At 39.0% G+C, this 25022-nt stretch overlaps 1 protein-coding gene across 1 annotated transcript; it reads right to left on the bottom strand.

The window, feature by feature from the left end:
- Positions 1–9889: 9889 nt before the first annotated feature.
- Positions 9890–24966, bottom strand: LOC308672623 (uncharacterized protein; the record flags this gene model as incomplete). Its single annotated transcript, XM_081335670.1, has 8 exons — positions 24894–24966; positions 18069–18193; positions 17313–17443; positions 16217–16422; positions 15933–15999; positions 15284–15343; positions 10874–10891; positions 9890–10047 (listed from the first exon to the last, which is right to left on the bottom strand). The coding sequence occupies exons 4-8, from the start codon at positions 16325–16327 to the stop codon at positions 9890–9892; spliced, it is 414 nt and encodes a 137-aa protein (XP_081191796.1). The 5' UTR covers positions 16328–16422; positions 17313–17443; positions 18069–18193; positions 24894–24966.
- Positions 24967–25022: the final 56 nt, after the last annotated feature.

The following is a 25022-nucleotide window of genomic DNA, read 5'->3' as shown; positions in this document are numbered from 1 at the left end:
ATGTTGCTCCAAATATTTCAAAATATTCCACATAATTCTAGCCCTTAACTGTCTTCAAGGTAAAAACCCACATTGATTTTCATGAATAAATTCTTGCAAAAATAATTTTGAGCCCTTCAGCCAAAATCATTGTAAACAACTTATACTCATTATTCATTAATGATATCACCCAATAGTTTCTTGTTGAAATCAAATCTTGGCCCTTTGTAGGTATTAATACTACATTAGCTACTCTCCAGCTATACAGCATCTTTTCCCTCTGTAAAACAGAGTTCATTGCATTTTGGAAAGTGTTCATCCTCAGAATCTTTGTAACAACAATCCAGTAAACCAACTGGGTCTATTCAGAGGTGCAGTTTAATAATGTCTGGGTACAGGTTGACCAATTCTTGAAAACACAACTTAGAAGTTCTAGATTAGACAAACCAACATTTTGGTCCTCCTAAAGTGCAGATTCATGCACTTACCATCAAAATGGATAATTCATTACACCTATAAAGGTCCCAAGTGAGTATCACAGTGATATTAGAATAGGGTTGCCTGCTGTTATGTCTTTATTATTTGTACTCCGCCTTTATTATTTTTTACAAATAACTCAAGACAGCAAACATATCCAACACTTCTTCATCCTCCTATTTTTCCACAACAATCTTGTGGGATAGGCTGAGAGAGTGTGACTAGCTCAGACTCACCCAGCAGATTTTCATGGCTAAGACCGGACTTAAACTATGATCTCCTGCTTTCTATGTCCCCGTCTGGCAGGCATATCCTTAAATCAAATATTGTTGACTTTTCAAGTATTTTTTTCCTGAGCAGCTTTTCTCTTAGCACTTTTCTAATAAGCTCTACCTACAAGATAATAGGTTTAACTCTGTAACTTTAATTAGCTGGTCAGTACCCTCCTGTTGACTTGTGATGCTGCCTGAAATTGACAAGACCTTAATAAGTTACATGGAGAATGCTGAAGGTTTTTGCCTCCTAAAGTGCTCCAGCACATTCCTGTGATTGAAAAATCAGTCTTTCTGACCCTGGAAAAAGTAATTGTATATATATATATACATAGGCCTAGATTCTCTTCTCTTCTCCCCTCCCTTCCCCTCCCTTCCTCATTCCTTTTTTCTCTTCCCTTTTGCAGCTTTTTTACTGGCATTCTTATTGCATACGCCAAAAAGGTTAAACAGTTAGTGTGTACTCCTTTCTCCCTGTCTGTCCACCTCTGCAATTGGCCTTGTCCTTATTTATCTTTTTAGTTATCTGGCAATCCTATACTAGAACAGAAGTGGGCAAACCTGTGACCCTCCACGTGTTACTGAATACACCTTCCAGTGTGCTTCACAGAGAGACTAGATGTTGAAGTTCAGCAACATCTAGGGAAGAGTTAACCACACTTGTAGCAGAACTTTCCAGAGGGAGTGGCCCCGTTAAGCCATTTTGCAATACCAAAGGAATATTTGAAAGACTGATATGTCTATTAAGTTTTACGATTCGGAATTCATTTCATCAGATGTCCAGAATCTGGGAACTCCAAAGGATCAACTGCCTGCTGCATAATTAAAATAATGGATAGTACAAAGAGAGGGAGACATAAGCATGCTGGAAGGCTTTGCCAAAATAGGAACACTGTAGGGGGTTGGCAGGGAAAAAAATATTCCCCAAATGAGCACAAAGCATTTTTCAGTGACTGCCAAATGTTTGGCGTGATGATGGAAAATGAGGAAGATAATAGTGTGGAACATCTTGAAAAAAGACAAGAGCAGGTTGGGTTGCAGGAGCACAGGAGGCTGCCACATTTTATGGCAAGAAGGTTATGGTAATTTGACCGTTAATGGAGGGGCAATACAATATGAAATGCCTTGAATTTCATTTTTCACCTGTGAATCACAGAGGGGGTGGGTAGGTAATGTCCATCAAAATGCCCATATTAACATTATTTATGAATTGTTGAGAGCGTTAATAAAACACATTCTGTCTTTTGCTGTGACAAGAATGTCATTATAAAATCACAAAAAGAAACCATATAAGCAAAGATAGACAAAGATGTGTCAGACTAGCTTCCCAAGAAGCTGTGTGTGTGTGTGTGTGTGTGTTTTAATAAGTCTCAAGGAAATGTGAGCATCCTCACACTACTAAGAATCTGACAATTGTCATGCTCTCAGGGAACAAAAGCCAGGAAATTCAAAGATAAGGTGGGCCTAAAATCCTTGACTCCAGACATTCTGACCGAATGATTCAAAGATTAGGAGAGAGATGGAAAAAGGGCCGGACGATGCTTGCTCTGACTTTTGAACTTCAAAGGTTAATTTGTGTTCTGCTCCATCCAATAATACCACCAGATGACGAAAACACTAAGTAAAAAAGGAAGAAACAGTAATGGCTATTGTTTAGGTCTTTTTCTGTTTATAGGGAAACAACAGAGGGGTCCTTCGCACATTTTGACTGTTGACCAGGCACACAGAGTGCAGAAAGGCATGCATTGCTTCATTAGTTTAGTATGTGGCTTAAAAACTATGATCCATGGTTCAACATGATGTGCAAAATCAGGGTCAGCCCACCAAGAGGAGGAGAAGGAGAAGGAGAAAGAGAAGGGATTTTGCCCAAAATATAGTTGCCACATGGAGTGGAGGCATCTTGCCTACTGTGAAATAAAGCAGAGCAGGCCAACATCTCTACATGCTGGAGCAGGCATAGATCAGAAATCAGTGCAATTTTGAACACTGCAAGAAAAGTTGGGCAGAAGTTACCTTTCCCTCATTCGAGGGCAGGCAGGAAAAAATACCACACATTGCTGTCCCTGAGAAACAGTGGCCCAGCAGTGATCATGGAGATCACTACCTCAACAACTACACGGAGACATCAGTGTCACTTTCTTGTCAATCATTAGCTCCTTCCAGCATTTTTTAAACTTTCCACCCAGCATACAATCTTTGAATCCTCATCAATAGTTCTATCCAGGTATTCACCCCATATAATACTAAAACAACAGCTTTCTGCCCTGTAAGGGTTGCCCGGCCTAGCTTTCGCTGCTCAGATATAAAGCATGCAGTTAACTGAATACAGAGTTTGGCCCTTCATTAAAAATTCCAAGAAGAGAAAAGAAAGCATCCTGATTATCTGTCGATGCCTTTTGCAGAATCTGGGTTTGATCACGGCACCTCTGCTTTTAAATATTTTAGCTATATAAATCTAACTTGTATTTGTGCAGAAGTTAACAGCTGTTCTGGAGTCATTATGGCCTAACCAACAAATAAATATTTGGACATGCCATTTCTCTCTCTCCCCCTCTCTTCTCTCTCCCTTTTTAATGGCCTATTTCCTGATAGACATTAATGGTTCTTTACAGCATTTTGTGCTCAAGGGCCTTTTCAAAAAGTAGATATTTGACCTGACGGACCTTGGCTGACCGTCAGAATCCCATCCGTGCATTCTGAAGCTGTGCACAAACAGAACATCTCTGTGGAAAAAAGGAATTTGCAGGCTCTCGTTCTATCACGTAGCGTCTATCTTCCTTCTTTCCCCACCCTCCTCTCTCTTTTCAGCACGAAACATAACCTCTTCTAAACCAGGTTACACACAAAGCATTTGAATGAAATACTTTTAAAGAGTTTTTTTAAAAAAATAAAAAGAAAGAAAGAAAGAAAAAAGCATGCACATAGCCTCTGGAGGTAATTCTTGCCAAAATCTCTTGTGTTTTGCAGAGGGGGAGGAAGATCCACCAGAACTACAGTTTGTTTTATATACTATGTTTGTTTGTTTGTTTGTGTGTGTGTGTGTGTGGTGTGTGATGATTCTCTCTCACACACTCATTTACTATGTTTATAACACATTTCTAAGCATATTTAGTTTGCTTAGATTGCAATCCAATCACATATCGAAATTCAGGGTAGACTTGTTGGGATTTTTTTGTCTCTCATGTGATCACAAGACTCTTTTTTTTCACCACCACCCCATTTCATTCTCATGATAACCCCACAAGGAAAATTAAGTTGAAAAAGAGTTTCCAAACTCAGATTATCCATTAGGCTCTGGGGATTTGGGCATCCCAACTTCTTCATTTACGCAAGGGGATGATATATATTTGGTTCTTTTGTGGTATTAAAGGTATCATCACAGGATGTAAACTGTTCCAATTAAAGCTGCCTTTTGTAATTGACTGATGGGGATTTGTCAATGCCCATAGTTTTCAAGTGGTATTCCATTTGATTGCAAGGAGGAAGGGCAAAGAGATCATCAAGCTTTAGAATTTTTATTGAGGTTGCTGTTCATTTTGGACAACATTCTGGACTCCATATAAATGGCTGCCTAGTGCTAAAATAACAGATTTAATCTATCTGAATCCAAAAACTTTAGGAAGTATCTAACTCTGATAGTAACCATAGCTGCTAAATTTAACTGGTATGGAGTGAAGGGCAGTCACACAGAAGTATTATTTCAGTTAGGGCTCACCTATTGGATTAATAGTCTCCTACATATGCCCGCAACCGGGAATAAAATTCAAGAAAAGATATATTGTGCATAATGTTCTTTCCAAATCATTGTCAATAGTGATTTTATACCGTCAGTTATCTTCTAAACTGAAATGGAGGGAAAATTGTAATACAGTGTTTGGATCTAGCTTTCGGTCTGTGGAATTGTTTGGAGCACAAAGTCTAGAAAAAAGGTATCAGAGCTAGGTCTTAGCAGGGTTAAGATCCTGGCACCTGTTGACATTACCTGCTGACATGCTGACATTGCCTATGATCCCCTTAAGCATACATCGTGGATTCAAAACACAAATCCAAGCTAGTGCCACATCACTTTTTCTCAAGTGCTGACAGAAGTTACCTAGGAGCCAAAACTGACCAGATTCTTCTTGAACCAGAAAAATAGGAATTTGGAGGCCCTTTTCCCTTTAAGCAAATAATCCAATCATTTAAAAAAACCCTATTTCCTAACTTTTCTTGATGCTCCATATCATTCTGTCATGGGGAACAAGTGGCCATAGGGCAATTCTCTTTAGCTTCCCGTTGGTTGTGTTCAACTTGATATGACACCTCTCTATGAGATGGCATAAGGAATGAGACCTCCTCAGTTCCCTAATTCCTTTGGAAACACCTTCTTGTGAAAAATGTGTATTCAGAATGAAATAAGGGATTTATGAATTGGTGGACATTGACTTATCTAAATAACAGTGCCTGTTGAACCCTTAAATGGCAGACACATTTCACAACAATTTTCTGTGAATTAAAATCTCATCTCCTGTACTTAGGAGCAGGATGTTTTCTTTGGCAAGTATATAAAAAGTTATGCATGTAAAGACTACAAATTCATTAAGCTACTTTCACACCAGAAGGAGTAAGGAATGTTTTTAGGAGTGATTTTTTTTCCCCAGCAGGCAACAAAAATGGGAAGAGCTACAAATTCTGCAAAGACTCATTGAATAACTCTACAAGGAGATCACAGTTAGATAGATTCTCTCTTGCATTAAGCCATAATAACCTCCAACTATGACTTGTTGAACAAGCCACAGGGACTGGATTCACCCATCATACGAATCCATAGACAAACCCTGTTCTACAAGTGGCAGTGGCTGGAATTCCCACAATATACTAAGCCATGCTTTTCTTAAATAGTCATTGATCCAGACAGAGTTGACCTGGTAGCTCATGTTGTAAATCATGGCTTATAAACAATCCTGCCAATATTTCCTGAACCAGCTGTAATCTTTGCAGAGAACAATTACGGCCTGGTTTGCCAAGCAAACAACAGAACTATTGCCCTGCCATCCCAGAGTTGAATGGCAAAACCTTTCCACAACACTAAATGCAGAGAAGGTCAGAAGTTCCTCTTTGACTTCTATAAAAGCTTCTAGCTCAGGGATAGCCAGACAGAGACTTCCTTTGCTTCCTTTTTTTTAATTCTGCATAAGGAAATAACCAAGGGGTGACATGGGTTGTGTGACTGCATCTGTCCTATTTAGAATCCTTCCTTCCTTCCTTCCTTCCTTCCTTCCTTCCTTCCTTCCTTCCTTCCTTCCTTCCTATTGCATTTCTCATTAGGTTAAAGACAAGCTTCTTCCCTGTCACCCACTCCTCCCTTCTTCTGCGCTATCAGCTGGCTAATCTGCCTGCATATTCTGACACACACAGCTGCGAGAGATTGAATCTGTGCCGCTGATAGATGAAACTTGGGATAAGATTACATGGTTTTGAATATCTTGATGACATATTTGTCTGAAAAGTCTTTTAGAGGACAGCCTAATATAAATGCACGGAAATGTTTCTAATGACAAGCATTTGTCTACCCTCCTGTTTGAAAGGCAAGCATTCACATATCATTTGCATTTGTATGTGCAGGCAAACTTTTCAATAAACGCTTCTTCCAAGTGAGCGGAGTTAACTATTTACTCAAAACATGCCCAGCCAATTACCTCCATGGTGTAATTGGCCTTTGCAAGAATTGGCATTTGCTGCACTGAGAGTGGTATAGAGAGAGCTGATTAAGTCTGGAAATTGTTAAAACAGTGGTGATACGCTATTTGCTTAACATTGTCCCCCAGATATTTCTGGCATAATTTTGTTTTTATTTGATTTGCTGGAGTACTATCTATTTCTGAGAAGGATGGTACATGCTCATATTTCATCTGAATTTACCATCATTCTGATACACCAGATGTGTTGGCTTTCACTTCTTATTATTCCCAATAGGATGGTCTTTGCTTTTCACTTTCTTTTAAACTCTGATTACCAGGGTTTTACAGAGATCTGAATTCAAAGGGCTAAACTGGATTTGGGGCATAGCATCTGTCTGGGGCACCTTAATCCTAACATATATTTTCCCCAGGATTTCACCACAGTGGTGAGGCAGTCACTGGAATTCCCAGCAAAGACAAGGCTGCTTTGAGGAGTTCCTGACAAGTACAGATAGCCCTTAACTTACAACTGGTTGTTCAGAGTTACAATGACCTTCTGGCAGTTGTAAAATGTTATGCTCCTCCCCCTGCAATCACCTGACTGCATTTCAGGTATTTGGCAACTGGTTCACATTTACAATTGCAGCATCCCACAGTCAAATACAGTAGAATTGTAATTCACTACATTATTTGCCCGTTTCCAGAAAAGAAAAAAGAAAAACTCTTCTGGAGAATGACTTTGCACTTAATGACTGTGTGATTTGCTTAACAACCACTGTAAAAATGGTCATAAAATCAGATCCAGTCATGTAGGTGCCTCATCTTAGGACTATATTGACTTACGACCACCATGTCCTATGACCAAGACTCCAATCTCAATTGCAGTTGTAAGTTGAGGGTTACCAATAGGACTCTTTTTTAGAGTTTCAACCCCTTTTTTATTATTTTGGTCACCACAATATTAAAAAAAATGTGTTGAGACTATAGAAAGAGTGCAGAGAAGAGAAACAAAGATGTTTAGGGGACTGGAAGATAAAATATATGAAGAATGATTGCTGGATTGACTATGCCTAGCTTTATTAAAAATAGGACTAGGGGTGTTCCAATATTGAAGGGGCTGCCACAAAGAAGAAGGGTTCCACCTATTCTCCAAAGCACCTGAAGGCAGGACAAGAAGCAATGGATGGAAACTAACCAGAGAGAGAAGCAATCTAGAACTAAGGAGAAATTTCCTGACAGTTAGAACAATTCATCAATGAAATGGCTTGCCTCCGGAATTTGTGGGTGCTCCAACACTGGAAGTTTTAAAAAGAGATTGGACAACCATGTTTTCTGAAATAGGATTTCCTGCATGAACAGGGGGTTAGACTAGAAGACCTCCAGTGCCCCTTACAATTCTGTTATCCTGTGTATGCTCAAGTCATACTGGTATTTTTGCCCTCTGAAATCCAGTTCTCTGTACAACTGTACTGAAGACTGCCCTGCCCTATATCTATATTTCTATACTATACTACTAACTATTGCTCAGAACAGAAACTTTACTTGAATATGTCTTGTGCATTGCCTGGTGCATTTAACCTATTGCATTGAATTTGTTGGTCTGTCTAGCAATAGGAACCAATAAGGGTAGCCTTTCTCAGCTATTAAGGCTGTCTTTGCACAACATACTTAGCTGGGAAAGCCATGATTGCTAACATTTGGATCACACTAACCCAGGCATGTCAAACTGCCAGCCCGCAGGCCGGATGCATCATACTGAAACCACACCCACCCCATTGCCGGCAATGGGGGGAAAGCCACAATACATCACGTGACATTGCGAGTTTGACATGTCCGCACTAACTGGAATGAAGGCCATCACTCTGAAGATCACTGAGTCCCTTAATTTTTTGCAACTGGTGTTCTTATGCCAGGAAAGGAACATTAAATGTTTTATCTTCCCATTGACCAGGCAGATGTCTAGCATTAAAAGCAATTTGTACTTAGGAATTATCTTCTGGGGCTTCCAGGTGTTGATAGCAAACTTTGTAGTGGAGTACATTCTGTTTACAAATACTCTGGACTTCCATCTTGTTTCTCTGAAGAATTGACTGCACCAGACAGGGCCATAGCCCTGAAAGCAATGAGATATTTAAACTCACACAAACAACCTGATTTCCCAGGGAGAAGATACTTTAAGTACTGTCAAAGCAACACCCAAGCAACACCAGGGTATTTTATGCTTGGAATGGTTCCTTTCCTAATTTTGAACACACAACTTTCTAGTTGACTTCTAGACCAAATTTGGGCAATCTGTGGCCATCAGACAATCTGTGGCCATCACTCTTCTCAGAGTATCCATGATTACACTATGAAATATGAGTGGCCAATTAATCAAGTGTGGGAGCAAATAAAAAAAACATCAAAGATTTGACTTGAATCGCCATTTCAATCATTCAATGTGAGTAAAAAATTCAGACTGATTTGGTGCAAGTATCTGCATCCGCCAGTTTCCAAGGCATTGGATTCAATGCACTGAATGAATCAGGTGATTCAATTTTAAGATTTTCCCCTCTCCATCTCAAACCTTATTTCGTCTTTTTATCTTTTTTTTTCATGGCAAACCCTTCCCTGGAACAGATTACCAATGTATCCTAGAAAAACCTTTCCACCCATTAATTATTGCAATTAGGGAATGTAATATTTAGTTAGCTTTTCCGAGCCTAAGAATTGCATGTTACATATTATTGAAAATGACCAGAATGGGTTATCTGAACATCTCAATGGGTCAACCTTTACCTTTCTTATTATACGTTATCCATGTAATTCTGGGAAATCATTGACTTTCTGGCCCTTGACTCTGTCACAGGAGGAAAAAAAATTCTAGCCAAAAAAAAAATGCCAACTCACATTTTTCTATTATCTGGGTGGCAGTGGAAAATGGAATCTTTGCTTTTTTGTCTCTCTTCTAAATCTAAATTGTGATATTTATCTGTGGTGCTAAAACAATATGAAGATTTCTGAGAGGGTGGAAGTATAATCATTTCTTCTGAAGCTTTCATTGCTGTGGCTCAATTGAGACATTTGAAAGAACACCAACCCAACAATTATTCCTTCTGGTTGTCCTCAGCTTGCTATTTAAGCAGACACTGAACACAAAGATTATGACAACACTCCATAATTGGGTTAATCTTACCCTTGTTCTTACTAAGAGTTATGTCACTATTTCTCTAAATGAGAGTCTTTTTAAGAATTCAGGAGGGTTGCACACTACTACTCACATCATCCCATAGTTGTCTGTCTGTCTGTCTAATCTGTCTGTCTATCTATCGTATCTATCGTATCTATCTATCATCTAGAGCAGGGGTAGGCAACCTTGGCTCTTTTATGACTCGTGGACTTCAACTCCCAGAATTCCTGGCTCAGGAATTCTGGGAGTTGAAGTCGAGTCATAAAAGAGCCAAGGTTGCTTACCCCTGATCTAGAGTATCCGTCTGTCTGTCTGTCCATCTGCCCATCTGTCTATTTTGATTTGGTGTGTGCTGACATGTACGTCTTCAAAGCATGTTCAGTGATGGCAAATTGATGAAATATGCCAGCAATTTTTATTTTACTGTCTCTGACTCTTCCATCATCACAGTTTCTTAGATTGCCTACATTTCCAGATGTGAAAAAGCTCCCTAGGAAATGAACAAGAGAGAAAAGGGTCTAAAAATATATCTGTATGTTTCCTTTTATTGCATTTCATCCAGTAAAATCAATAGCCCAGGAAAAGGGATGTGTGGGGAGGATACCAGAATATTGATTTTGTTTTATTTATATTTTAGCTTATTAGTTTGACTGCCTTGAATGAAATAATAGATTTTTTCCCCCATTATTTATCTGACCCACTTGAGTGCTAAGCTAAACTTCTGATATATTCTACGGGTGGGGCCTGAGTAATTCCCCCCTCCCTCCTTGTTTGCAGGTCTTTTTAATAATTTTATCCCCTGTTCACATGGGAGAATGGCCTATTGGAAACTTTTCTGTCACCCTGTGTCATATTCAATAAAAATGTGTGAATCAAGGTAAAGCCAAATAATTGTGCTCTCTACCTTATTAAGGCACTATTTCTGCTGTCTTTTCTGAAACAGGTTGTTAAAAATTCATTTAAAATAACTCCATCTGTTTTCTCTCACAACTTTCCCTAATGTAAGAAGCTTTTGTACACACTTCGCTATAATGAGCATAATTTTTTTAACTTGCATTTCCTAAAAAAATGTTTTAATGAAATTTTTCCCATTATTCCATCTGCAATAAATTTCTCTCAGAGATGCTTTTTAAATGTCAACATCTCTGACATGAAATCTTTATTATCCGTAAATATTAAGAGAGTGGGAGTCGAGCAAAATTTGGAGTTTTGATTCACTTTGGAAAAATGATCCCACCTGATTTGGATGGTCAGATTGAATCAATTAAGTGATTTAAACAAACAAGAAAAGAATGTATTTCAGAATTTATTCTTACCTCTTAAAATTAGTTCCTCTGTAGTTCACATTATCAGGGAGAAAAGGGGACAGATTTAGAATGAAGAAATGAAAAGTCTTATGATCAGCTATCCAACTACCTTTCCTTTAGAAAATACTCTGGGGATTTTTATTTTTATTATTTTTTTGCCTACAGCCCTGAACCTGATCTAACATATTTGTAAAGTTTGATCTAATTTGGTTTCATTTTTGGACAGCTATCCTCTGAAAGTCAAACAGATGGACAAAGTTCTTAAACACCCTTTTTTCCTCTTTATTTAATTAAATAGAACAGACTTTTTTTTAAAAAACAGAAAAATAAAGAAAAGGTGTAAAGCAATATAGATAGATGATAGATAGATAGATAGATAGATAGATAGATAGATAGATAGATAGATAGATAGATAGATAGATAGATATAGAGACATAGAGATATAGATATAGATATAGATATAGATATAGATATAGATATAGATATAGATATAGATATAGATATAGATATAGATATAGATATAGATATAGATATAGATATAGATATAGATATAGATATAGACAGGGCTTTTTTGCCATAGAACGCTCAGAACGGAGTTCCGGCACCTTTTTTGGATGGAACCTTATAGGGTAGGCAAGGCGGGTTGTATGACATGTGTGAGTTCCGGCACCTTTTTCTTTTACAAAAAAAGCACTGGATATAGATATATAATAAGAACCTTTGCATAATTTATTTCCAACATTCTGTTCGGTTGGAAAGTATAAAAAGAAAACACTTCTGTGCATGTTCAGCAGCTGTCCAAGCTATCTAAACTGATTTGCTAGTTGAAGTCAGAAAGGCAGGTCCTAAGAAATCTTCTCTTGTTTGTAGAAAGTGTCTTTCACAGGTAGATTTTTTCTTCTTCTTCTTCTGTGCATAGTTAGAGAAAAGAGTTGCTAACTAGACTGGGGCAAAGTCCGTTTTGGTATCGCTTAGGAAACAGCCATTGAAATCAGTGATGTATTTCCTTTAGAATCCTAGCATCTATTCAACAAGCCAACCAGCTTCTAAAAGGAGAAGCAACGTCTACAGAGGGACAGGTGAGGGGGAGTAAAAAAAAAGATGACGACTATGGTCACATGGTTGAATTCTCACCTGTAATGGAATGTGTAGATGACTTTGGAGAAAGAAGCCTAAGAAACAATCAGAAAAGAGAGGCAGGAGCCCCCAGTGGCTTAATGTCAAAGGAAAAAACCTAGGAAGGATTCACACACACACACCCCGCCGCTGCCACGATTATCAAGCAGGAAGTTTGTACTTTCAGACTCACAAGATTCTGTTAATGTAGTTTTACAATACAGTAGAATTATTTTGTCTAGTCGTGATCCCTGTCTGCTTAACCTGGGAGGGCTGACATCCATCTTGCAAATCTGAAAGTACAAAACTTTCCGCCGATCCCTTTTAAGTACAACTCAAAGTACAAAACCTGTAGTGTAACTCCAATGTAATAACCCTAAAATTCTGCTTCCAATTGTGGTCATTAAGTCGAGAATTACCTGTATACACTTGATTGCTTCATAAAAGGCCCTTTGATATCCTTCAGGCAGTTCATAGATACTTTTGACCGGGCTGCACCATTTCAAGATTCAGTTTCAGAAAGGTGCTTCAGAGTAGCTCAGGGCTGTGAATGCAGCCATGCAATCTTGAGAGAAGATACAGCGGCTTTAAAGAGTTGTAGACAAGAGCTAGATTCATGTCTCGCTACACATTTGTATGGTAACCAGATCCAAGATGCTGTGCAAATGATAATTTACTATGGCTTTGGCTTTGCTTAAAAAATATTTTCTAAAATGAAGGATGTTATTGCTGAAACTCAGATTTATCTTTTCTGAAAGTGATTTCTGTTCTGAAGCAAAAATGAAGCAGACCTCCAGGCTTTCCACTTTTGTCTCTAATTACTTCCTTTCTTCAGCAGAAGTAGTTAATGAGAGAATTTGCTGTGCTATGTTAGGCTGGAAGGAGGGAGGTTATGAAATATTGTATGGGTGTCTCCCAATTTGTCTTTCTCCTCTCTTTTTTCCCTGAGTACATTTTTAATTATTACATATTGAAAATGACACATCATATAACTTAACATTATTTTAATAGAGATTCTTATATCACATTTTGATGCATATTTTGCCCATTTTCTTCCAAACATGTGGAATTCAATTAGACCAATAAAGTTGAACTTGTAAATGGGATGCTTTCTAGGTGAAGAATAATTTATGAGCCAATTCCTTTTTCCACTTATGGTATATAAGAAGATGTGTTCAAGGGTTCCATTTTTCATTCTGAAACCAATGAATTTTCCATCTATCTCTCTCTTTTATATTCCAAAACATTGCAGTTCTATTTAGTTTCTTTAAAATCTGCCAGGTACTATCTGTGAGAGCCAGTTTGATGTAGTGTTTCAGGGTATCAGGCTAGAAAATAGGAGATTGCAAGTTCTAATCGCACCTTAGGTGCAAAGGCAGCTGGGCCAGTCACTCTCTCTCAGTCCTAGGAAGGAGGCAATGGCAAACCACATCTGAAAAACTGCAGGGACTTATCCATTGTTGTCAAGAGTCAACAATGATACAGAGAGAGAGAGAGAGAGAGAGAGAGAGAGAGAGAGAGAGAGAGAGAGAGAGAGAGAGAGAGAGAGAGAGAGAGAGAGAGAGAGAGAGAGAGAGCGCACATCCACTAGATTGGATGATATTGGATGAGGAGACACTATAAAACATGGGCAATCGCTTAAATAACCAGGCTTTAAGCCAAGAAAGGCTATATAGTAGTAAACAGGGATTTGAATTGTACCCAGCAGCCAATCCTTCCTTAAGGAAATAGGAAAGGTTACAATGAACTTATTTTTAAAGAGGCAACCTCTACACATCATAATGTTTGAAGTCCTTCGGTCAATGGGGAAGCCAGATTCATTTAACATCTATGGCAAAAAGGGTTGTAAAATGGGGGGAAACTCATTTAACAACTGCCCTACATAGCAATGGAAAAATTCAGTCTCAATTTTGGTTCTAAATCAAGGAACTCTCTGTAACTGGCTCAGTATTTTAGTTGCCGCAGTCATTATTTATTTATTATTTAATTGATTTTATATACCGCCCTATTCCTGAAGGACTCAGGGCGGTTTACAGGGCGAGTTAAAACAATACAAATAAGTACACTTTAAAATAGAATTAAATAAGACTAGCCCACAATTAAACAAATAATTAAAATTAAAATTAACAGACTTTTTCCTAACTTTCCACTGGAATGTGCCTTCCTGTAAGGCAGAAAGTTGTTATTTCATCCTGTGAAGCGTGACCTTTATCTGTAAGATACTTCTATTACTCCACTTCCAGTCATATTTTCTTAAGGCTGATTGTCCCCATTCCTCTCAGTTCTTCACAGAATTCACTTCCTTAATCTTTCCTGAGCTACTTTGAGTTTGTTATCGATAGTTTAAGTGTGATCACTGTGGTACCTAGAACTGGATCAAGGGTTCAAAACATTATTGGGATGGATTCTAATGTGGCAATGTTGTTCTTATTTCCTAAAAACGGGGGAAACACCATGAGATGCTATCTGGAAATGATGAGAATTCTCTAAATCATTTCTTCTGGAGAGCTAATCAGGGCTATCGTCTTTGTTTGCAAATATATGAGTAAGATTGCTGCGACTAGGAAGCTGGATTTTAGTGAAGGCACTTACAAGGAACTCAGCAGGATATTTCAACAGCCCTCCTTTAAATAGGTTTTAAATGCATTTTTCTTTTCATTTTTTCCCAACAAGTCAACTTGTGCATTTTAAAAAGAGTAAATAACCAATATCTCAGTAGCAAGTATTAATGTAATTTTATTCTGGGATCTGTTGTTTTTAATATGTTTGATTTTGCACAACACTCAGCAGTTTTCCCACAAGGTGGCAGATCCCACACAGGTAGTCCTCAACATACAATCATTTCTTTAGCAACCATTCAAACTTACAACAATATTGAAAAAAGTGACTTATACCCAGTCCTTTTGCTTACAAACATCACAGCATCCCCATAGTTACGTGATCAAAATTTGGCTGCTTGGCAACCAATATGAATTTACAACAGTTGCAGCTTCCCAGGGTCATATATGATCGCCATTTGCAATCTTTCCAGCTGGATTCCAATAAGCAAAATCAATTATGGAAGATGGATTCATTTAATGCAGGGATCTTCAAACTTGGTCCTTTTAAGACTTGTGGACTTCAACTGCCAGAATTCCTCAGCCAGGCATGCTGGCTGAGGAATTCTGGGAGTTGAAGTCCACAAGTCATAAAAGGACCAAGTTTGAAGACCCCCTGTCTTAATGACTGCACAAATCATTTAACAGCTGCCATGAATCATTTAATTGTCGCAAAAAATTGGTCATAAAATTGAACGTCACTTACTTAACAACCGCCTTGCAATGAAAATTCTTGTTTCAATTGCCATCGTAAGTTGAGGACTACCTGTAAGGCAGAGGAGCATTATTTCTGCTAGTTTGGGGGCTGTGGGCGGCTTTTGGCGGCATGTTGGAGGCAGCAATTCAAAAAGTTGGTTGCAACCAAGGTATTGGCTCAAGAGATTTCAAGGCAAGGGTCTTCAAACTCGACCCTATTCTGACTTGTGGACTTCAACTCCCAGAATTCCTCAGCCAGGCATGGTGGCTGAGGAATTCTGGGAGTTGAAGTCCACAAGTCATAAAAGGGCCAAGTTTGAACACCCCTGTTTTAAGGGATAAAATGGGTGCCTCAGAAACAGGAAGATTTGTTCTTAAATCCATTTAGCTCTATGCACAAAAGAGATAGTCAAATGACAAACCCAAAATGTATTTTCTACACCCCTGCATTACTCTCCACTTGTACTCCCTAAGAGATTCGTTTACTTCAAGAAGATTTCAGCAAGGTTTGGGCAGTCTGCTTCTCTTTCTGCCTTAGTTTCTTCCTGATGTGTGGATGTTACCGCCACTTGAATTTAAAAATATGCAGAGAGATTTCTAGCTGTCTTCTAAATCATATTGGGCCTTCTAGGATGGCTTAGCTGCTTTGAGAGGCTCACCGTCGATCCCTACAATTGTACCATCAGAATTCAGTAGCAACTGGCCAGGCATCAGAAGCACAATTTCCTATGTGAAACAAAGGACACCAATCACTTTAGGTTTCCAGTTAAGTCACCCAGTTAAAGTAAAAATGTTCTGCAGATTCATTCCCCCATCCAAAAGTGATGCCGTGATAAAGCACATAACAAAATCTCTGGCCTGCACAGCAGAGCCTCCTTTCATGCATCAACTTGGGTCAACTTCTCAGTAGTCTTCTGCTGGCCCACCTTTATATGTTACTCACATACATTTCCGCAGCGAACCAGCCAACCTCGTGGATGCAGTCATGAAAACAATTCCAGAACTCTTCCACCTGGGAGGAAGTGCTATTGACTGTAAAGCTGACACTTCCCATCCAAAGCTCATGAAGACGATGATCTCCTGATCATTCCATTGTTCCCCAAACAGGTGACCGGGAAGATAAAAGCCTGTGAATCATCCCAGTTGGATCTGGGGAAGAAGAAAAAAAGGAACACCGGGGCCATTAAAACTTGTGTCCTTCTGACCCGAAGATCAGACTCAGGACAACTGCTGGATGTGGAGTTCACTTTGTCAAAGCAACAGAAGGAAAACACACAAGGCTGTTTATTTCCCTTATTAAGGAAGGGACAGCAGTTTGGAGTGTCCTGCCAATACCAAGAATATGGCTTTGCAGGAACTGGGTGTTGATTCCAATTACTCTCGATGCAGTGAAAGAAATATCCCCCTTTGCCATGAAGCAAAGTTCACCACTACGCCATCAATTCTTTCTGCCTTTCCCCCTTTCATGGAAAATAAACTTGCTATGGAACTTCTCTTCCCCTCATGCCCTGCAAATGGGGAGCTCTTTTGGGGGGGGTTCATCCTCAAGGGTGGGACTCAATGTTCTGCCTTCTACCATTCTCACTTGCAATGCATAACTTTCTATCTGTGATCATTGGCCCCCTGGCTTCCTATACTTCCAATCAATTGCAAGGGAAATTCCCAGGGGGGAAAAATCCTCCTAGCAGCAGCAAGTGATAAAAACTATTGAAATGGCAGATATGGTTTCGGGAAGTAAATCCTGACCCTGCACTACGGACACAAGTGCAAAACGAGCAATTTCATAGTTGCCACAAATCTCATCTTGCTTTTTTAGATCCTCCTCCCGCTTGTCCACTTCCTAGGAAACTTTTTCACATTAGGAAATGCAGGGAATCTCAGAAACTGCAGTGATGGAGCAGTCTGTAATAGAAAACTAAAAACTGCCAGCATATTTCACCAACTTGCCATAATAGAACATGGTATTAAAAGACACACACAGCAAATAAAGATAGACAGATGGTAGATGGAGAGACAGACTTACAAACAGACTGACTTACATACAGAAAACACTGGTGGTCCAGGTAGATAGGTCAGTAGGTACGGAGATAGGACTTGATTGACTGAAAACTCTGGTGGTCCAAATATCGAAAACTATGGTTATTCAGATATCACTGTAGTGGATTGTAGTCTGGATTCCCAGAAGGGTTTGCATTACAGAATATAAAGAGACAAAGAAGCTTAGATATAGTTGTTGGTTGGGAGAAAGAGAATTAAGACAGTTCCACCCTAGAAATTCTCTTGAATGATGCAAGTAGGCTCTTTAGTTTGGTAATTTTTTTGTCTGTAGGCAAGGAGCAAGTTCCAATTGGGTAAAGGTTTTGTAAAATTTTACCTTTTTAATATTGTAAACAGCCCAGAGTTATCTTGTGATAAGATGGGTGGTTAATATGAAAGAAATTGTTTAGAAGTAACTTCATATGTGTTTCTTGGCCCACAAACCAAGCCAGCATGGCTAATACAAATTATGTTCTGAAAATTATTTGCTACCTTTTGTCATGATGCAGCTTAACTCATGCCATTTGTACAATGACATCATGGTGCACATGATGTCATCATGGCTTCTACCAGACATTTGTAGTTCTAGGAGTTGTAGTTTAGAAACCCCTGTAGGCTAGTTATGTTGTAAAGCACTATGGAAATTAGGGATAGAAACAAAAACTGTTTCTAAAGAGAAGAAAAAATTGGGGAAGTTGGAAAACAAATTTCAATACTTTGCTGATATTTCTTTTAAAAAAATAAAATAAAAATCTTACCTGTTCACGTTATGCTCCTTACATTTAGTTCTAACAGGAAGTAAAACAGGGTGCTGAAATTGCATCTTTGGCTGATAAATCCTTGAGTTTATATGCATTCAGTTGCCTGCTGAAATTTCAGGGCTCTAGCATATGGAAACAAATTACGAAATCTGGTCAATATAGATATACCCAAAGCGAACAACATTGTCTAGAGTGGGGGGAAATTGTGTTAAACAGGATAGGTTTTAAAGGCATTTTTCATTTCACTTAACTGCAGATTCCCATTTTCCATTCTTACATTCGCACAAGGAGAAGTTCTAATTCTAATTGTTCATAGCATATTTATTTCTGATGTTTACCTGTGATATGTAAGATAAGCTCTTCTGTAATCTACAGTTTATGTATTGTGAATTTATACATTACTTGGGTTCTAAAATTTGGCATTTGTTCCCAAACTTAGCTTTGATCTGAAATTAGCGCTAGATTTGTTATAGATGTTCTGTAGACTGATGTGCAATGAACACTTGCACTTTAATGTAGCATTTACACAAAGGAGTCATTCAGACATTCAAGCATGACTACAAAAGGAAGTGGTCCCTCAGTGGTTGTGCCTGATTTTATTGGTTTTATTTTATTTGATTGATAAGACACACAATCCATCATACTTCTGGACAATCCACAGAATAAAAACTGTGTCTTAAAAAATTCATACACAGAAAATGTTATATAAGAATTGGCAATCAGAGACTATTTGTTACCCATTTCATTCTGATTTGCAGATTTGCTGTTTTCCTTGCACAGAATAAAGAAAAGTTGCCAATTGCTGAATTTTTCCTCAAACAATAGTTCAGGAATATGTCTAAGTCTAACATATTAGCAAGAATATGTTTAGAATCATAATTTCTAGCCCATGTTCAAAAGACAAAATAGCCTTCTTATTGATTCTCTTTTTCTTTCATAGTTCAGAAATACATGCAGGCATTTAGGAATCCTAGCATGACTGAGACAAATCATTCTCTATTTGATTACACTGTGTTCTAGTGATACCTTTTTATTAATGATCCTTTATGTTTTATTTAGAAGGGGGAAAAAACATTCGAGAACACTCATTTCCTAATTTTAAACAGAAAGCAGAGATTCCATAAAAATAACACAAATTATTCAACAACTGAAATGGCATTTGGTGAGCAGTAAATACATATTCCATAGAATATATAAGCAAAACTCCAGAGTGAAAACAAACCTATTTTAAAACAAAATGTATCCCAACACTAAAACAGGATAACTTTTCTTCACTAACAAAAGATTTAGTTAAGATTAGATGAGGCATCAAACCCCCAAACGTGTATTACATAGAAGCAAAAAGTTAGATATTTTTTTTTCAAAAATCTAGTGATCATCCCAAGTTTTATAACCCAGGTTTTCCTCAAAAAAGAAGTTATGGGAAATTTTATTTACAAAATTGGAAATGATGTAATGGACAGAGAGGGAGAGAGAGAAAGGAAATGATGTTTACAATTTATTTTTTTGTTTTAGGTAGACGTTTCTGCGCCTGTAAAGGAAATTACAAAACACACAGTTTTCTAACAGCTGGAGATTTATAGGCATAAAAATGATTCAGACTCAGTAAATGCAACAAATGGGGGGGGGAAATACAGGATATTTTTCTGATTATGATTCAGTACTGATCCTTTTTTAATATTTGCGCTCTACTTTGCCTTACATTTATCTCTGCTATTGACTTGAAAGACAATGGATTGAATTCCACTAACAAGAACATTTCCCAGTACTGCTCAGAACATTTCCACTGAAAGAAAGGAGATGATCTGTTTCAATTGCTCTAGTTCTCTGCACTCAATAGCCCAGTTTTCCTAATCTTCCAATAGAGAGAGGCCTTTGGTGGGGATGACAGCAAACTGCAAAAGCAAGGGAAAAATTAACTATGGTACTGTCCCTTTCCCATCATGAAAAATACTCTGTTAGACTGGAAACTTCATCAAATCCACCTTTCCTTTCTTCATTCCTTCCCTATTCCCTAATCAAAGAATTTACTCATCTGAAACTGTCTTCATTTAGGATTTAGTTCTACGTTAGAGAGACCTTTTATGATAACTGGAGGAAGTCTAATCAGAGCACACACTGATTGGTCAGTTTGAATTTCCCTCCCTCAACACCCACTCTACTCTCCACCTTGTGAAACTTTTGTTTAGTGACACACAAGTTGTTTTAAAGCAGCTGGCAAAAAGTAAGCCATGCTTGAAACTCCTGGGATCTGTTTCTAGATATCTTCAGAGATTAATTTTTTTTGCTTCAGTTTAATTTGCTAAGATTTAGAAACCAGAGATAAGGAACTTCCAGACCATGTAGACTCTTCAGAACTGCTTAGATTTGAGTCACAAACATTAGGCATGTTTGATTTTTATGAAATCCGGTGGGACTTAAGCACAATTGACACCATAGCGAACGGAGGGCATCAGGAAAGAAGATAGAATAGATATTTACCTTGATTTCCATTCAGTTTGAACCCAATCTGCTAAAATGAAACCAAGCTGCTAATTTACCCAAACAGGAAACAGAATTAGCCACAAAATTAAGAAGTCAAATTTTATGTCCATATGATGCAATCCTTAAAAGAAATTAAGCAGGTGAAATTGCTAGAGGTATTTGAATGCTATCTCTTCTTGTACTGATTCTTAAATTGACCTGGATATTTCTATTTATTAAATAGAAACAGAAAGGTTGACAAGACAAATTAAGTTCATAGACACAGATTAATTCATCTTTTTTTTTCCTCACTTAGCCACAGTGAGATAAAACTGCCTGGATCTCTGTCTGTCCCTTCCTGCCAGAAGCAAACTAGAATTTATTGGACATATGTTTGCGTTCCACTTAATAAAATAATGCGCCAATATTTTTCAGATCAACTTTGTTAGTAATTCATGAAGGGACTATTTATGCTAATCAGACAGGAATATGTTTGCAGGCCTAAAGTAGTGCATAAATCTGAATACAAAATATTTAGTTATTAACCAAAATATAAGGTAAAACAAATACTAAATTGCATTCAATAAAAGGCATGTATATGTTGGAACGTGTGTGTGTGTGTGTGTGTTATATATACTCATTTTCAAAGAGCGTTGTTTGGGGTCATCTGCTACTTATTTAAAGAAAAGAAGAATGAATAAATATTGAATTACAAGGACGATTATTCCCATCATAATTCACCTATTTGTAATGACTTCTCGTTATCGCAGGGCTACTTCACAGACATGGATGTGAGGGAGGACTCATTTCCTCAGCAATTTTACCCCTATCAGATTATCTCATCTGATTCTATTATTTCTTTCCCATAAATCTCCTAACAGTGATTTGTTATTTGTGGCCCGGATCTGAAGCACTGTTCAAAGGATTTATCTAGCTTTGTGTCTAAGAGCAGTTGATGTCTTCAGCTTTTGTCACTCCCGGTGTTGGGAAATCAATTTGGTGGCTTTTCATACTTAAATTCAGTGGACACCACTCAGTTCTGCACCATAAAATAAGGCGTTGGATAAACAAAAGGTGCGGTAACTGTACTTAATGTGTTGGCCTTGATAGATGAGTTTGTTTAAGTCATAGCAAATGACACTCAAAGTCAATATAACTCACAAGACTTCTACTAGCCCCTTTTGCAAGTCTTCCTTCTGCTTGTTTACTCAGCCAAGCAAGTCACCAAAATACACACTTGAGAGCTGCTTTTTAAAAAAAAAAAATTTTGCACTGACAGTGGTGTAAGACGAGGGTGCTTCTCTGTACAAAATCCACTGCCCGTGCTTATTGTACGGAATTATGAGCATCTGCATGTGAGCATACATGTATTTTGGAGACTGTTCTGAACTGAAGCTTTCAAAAGCCTCCGTGTTCTCCCAAAGGCCAAATGCTTGAAAAGTACAGAGCACATTAAAGGCAGTTGATTGAATCAGCCAGTCTCTAGTAAATGGAAACAAAAGCCCAAATTGGTGGTGAGCAGGCTGAAGGAATTTAAGCTGTTGGTGCTTTGGTGGTCTGGATACTTCTAATGGACATGAAAATGTGCAGTTGCTACAGAAGAAGTCCAGCCTTACCTAGAAATTGTTCAGATGCTCAAATTGTGAGCAGTTAAATACTACAGGAGAATCCTGCCAAAAGTGAGAGGAACAGAGTAGGGGGGGGAAGGGAGGAAGACTACTCTCCGTTTGTGCTACATAACAGCCAATATTTGACAGCTCCCTCATCTGTAATAGGTTAATAAGACTAATACGCACCTCCAGTAATTTGTCTTAATACTTCGGAGGTTTGAGCTCAGTCATGTTTATAGCCCTCCACTGCACTGCCATATCTCAGCACAGATTGTGCTAGCCAGATGTGGTTTTGCATTCCCTGTTTTATCCTTCAGAGCTAACTGGGGTGAGAAAAGGGGGGGGGAGTCCTCATTTTGTACATGTAGCATACTTCAGTGGGAAAGCATCTAATTCAAAGGGACCCCTTCAAGTGTCCATCCCCAAAAGTAACTTCTACTATTTAAAAAGTACATCCCTAATTTGTCCTCACAATTTGAAAATGAAACAACTCTATTGTGCTAGGCTCGGAAGCACAAGGAGGATGTACGAGACAGGCATGAGTGACTGTTTAGGCTGACCAATTCCTTTTGACACCCTCCCTATCATTCTAAATCAAACCGAGCGCATCATATTCACCTTTCCATAAATTCCATGATTTGAATTTACTCTGGAAACCACTTTTTTGGGGGGGTGTTTCCAGTAAAGTGTTCTGGTTATCTGCAAGTATGCAGATGCTGCCCAAATCAATGTGTGATGTATCCATCAGCCCAGCTACCTCTTTCAAACTGTTCTTTGTTACCACTTAAGACAGCTTGATCGTATGAATTCTTGCTGTCAGGGCTGAGCAGTGTCAGGGCATACAAAGTCCTGGGTTTGTTGTTGTTTTTTTTTCCAATTTGAGATTTTGAGACTATTGGCAAACTCTTCCTAGGAGAGACAAAGTCTTTACAAGCAGATCCTTAACATTAGGCAAAGGCTGTTTCAGTAGGAAATTTGGAGGGGGGGAATTGTTGAAGCCAATGTTCTGGGGTGCAATGTTCAGAAGGCTGGTTTAATATATGACTAAGTGTCAAGAGTCAGATTTCTGAGAATTACTTTTCAGATAAACAACTTTACAGCACTACACTTAATCTTGCGTACTAAAGACATATCATTTATCACCAAATTACCAGTGACTTCCATTCCTATTGATGCGGTCATGAAGTCAGTTGGAAATCAAGGCTAGAAGTTTTAAAAGATTTTTCCTCTTATCTTACTTCGAGAGAAGGAGAATCACAAATACACACAACTTCACAAAGTATCCAGACTGACAAGAACAGAGTCCCTTCTGATTCCTACTTTCTAGAAATACACTTGCAGGCCGGGCCCGAAGAGTGGAGAAATTACATTGATAGGAAACGATGTAAAACACACACACACATACACACACCCCTGTTGTTAGATCCAACCCCAAAACAGACGATCCGGCAAAGCCACGAAAACATCTCCGACGCGAAAGAGTTAATGTCAGACCGCCGTGCTCTTGACTTTTTTTCTTCCCCCCTTAAACGCGTTTCTAGTATGGCCTTTTTTTCTGTCTAGAAAATTGGAAGCGGTTCAGTATGAAACTGAAGTGGGGCGAAAGGTGGCGCTGTCGAGGTTTAAACGGAACGCGACTAAACTGGATTTTGTTTTAACTCGGTTCTTTTATTTTCGCTATTAATTTTTTTTTTTTTAAAAAAAAAGCCCTCGCCGCCGAGAAGCGAGAAAGAGCGCACGCAACGGTTTTAAAATAATTAATTGAACGGGGATCGCCCGTCTTCTGCAAACGAGACCGCGGTGGCATTAAAACAGAAGTTTGCAAAAGTTCTTAACTCGGTTTTAATTCTCTTCTCTCCACCACCACCAACACCCCCCCTCATCTCCCGCCCCAAGAAAAAGCCACCTCAAACTTAACGTTTCCTAAAATCTAGGAAACATCTTTCCACGAACCACAGGGAAAAAGTAAAACGATTGCGCTAGGAAGAAGAGCTAGCAATTAAGCCACTTGCCTTCACTTTCCGACCTCTGGCGAAGCTATCGATCGGAGGAGGAGGGCGGGGGAGATCGGGGCTAAAAAATAAAATAAAACTTAACTAACTTTGACCCGGAGGCGCCGCGTCCAGGACTCGGAAAAGCCCGAGGCGAGCAAAGGCCGAATGCGCGGCTGAAGAGTGCAAAAAAAAACACACGGTTCGGAGCTGCGCTCGGAAATAGACTCCGGATTCGCTCCCTTTAGACCCAAAAGGCTTTAGGTGCGTTTGAAGCACCCTGCCCTTCCTTCCCACCCACCACCCACCCCCCCGGTCCCTCTAGGAAAAAAAAAAGCTGAACTATGTGCAGATCTATCTTCGTGGTATCTAGAGAGCCGGTTGGGACTCCACTCTTCTGGATCCCCGTAGCAAGAAGACTCTCAAGATGGGATCTATTTCCAGGACATATTAAAACCGAGTCTTGGGGGGGGGGAGAGGATCTGCGCGCACTCTGCTCGCCGTCCAGGCTGCCTGACTTTCTCACACACAGAGAGACTCACACGCTTAGAAGGGAAGGAGAAGGGAGAGCCGGGAGTTAAACACACACACACACACACACACACACACACACACCCCACCGCCCCGAATATATGTACCCCACATTTGCAAACGCGGTAGACTACACCAATGCATGCCAGCCGTGAACCTCCTTCCAAAACCACAAAAGCCCGAAACGCACGTAGGAAAGTGAGAGACGGCGCGCAGAGCACCCTTACCTATCGTTGATCGCATTTTCTTTCGGAGAGTTTGAGCGCCTTAAGCAGAAGTATTTTGCGGATTTAATGGCTTTCGGATTCGCGCGCTCTTTTTTCTTTCCTTTTCCCCCACCCCCCCCCATCTCTCCC

The sequence above is a fragment of the Vipera berus genome (genome assembly GCF_964194415.1).
Source record: "Vipera berus genome assembly, chromosome: 10".
Classification (NCBI taxonomy): Eukaryota; Metazoa; Chordata; class Lepidosauria; order Squamata; family Viperidae; genus Vipera; species Vipera berus.
This window is presented reverse-complemented; position numbering and strand designations above follow the sequence as displayed.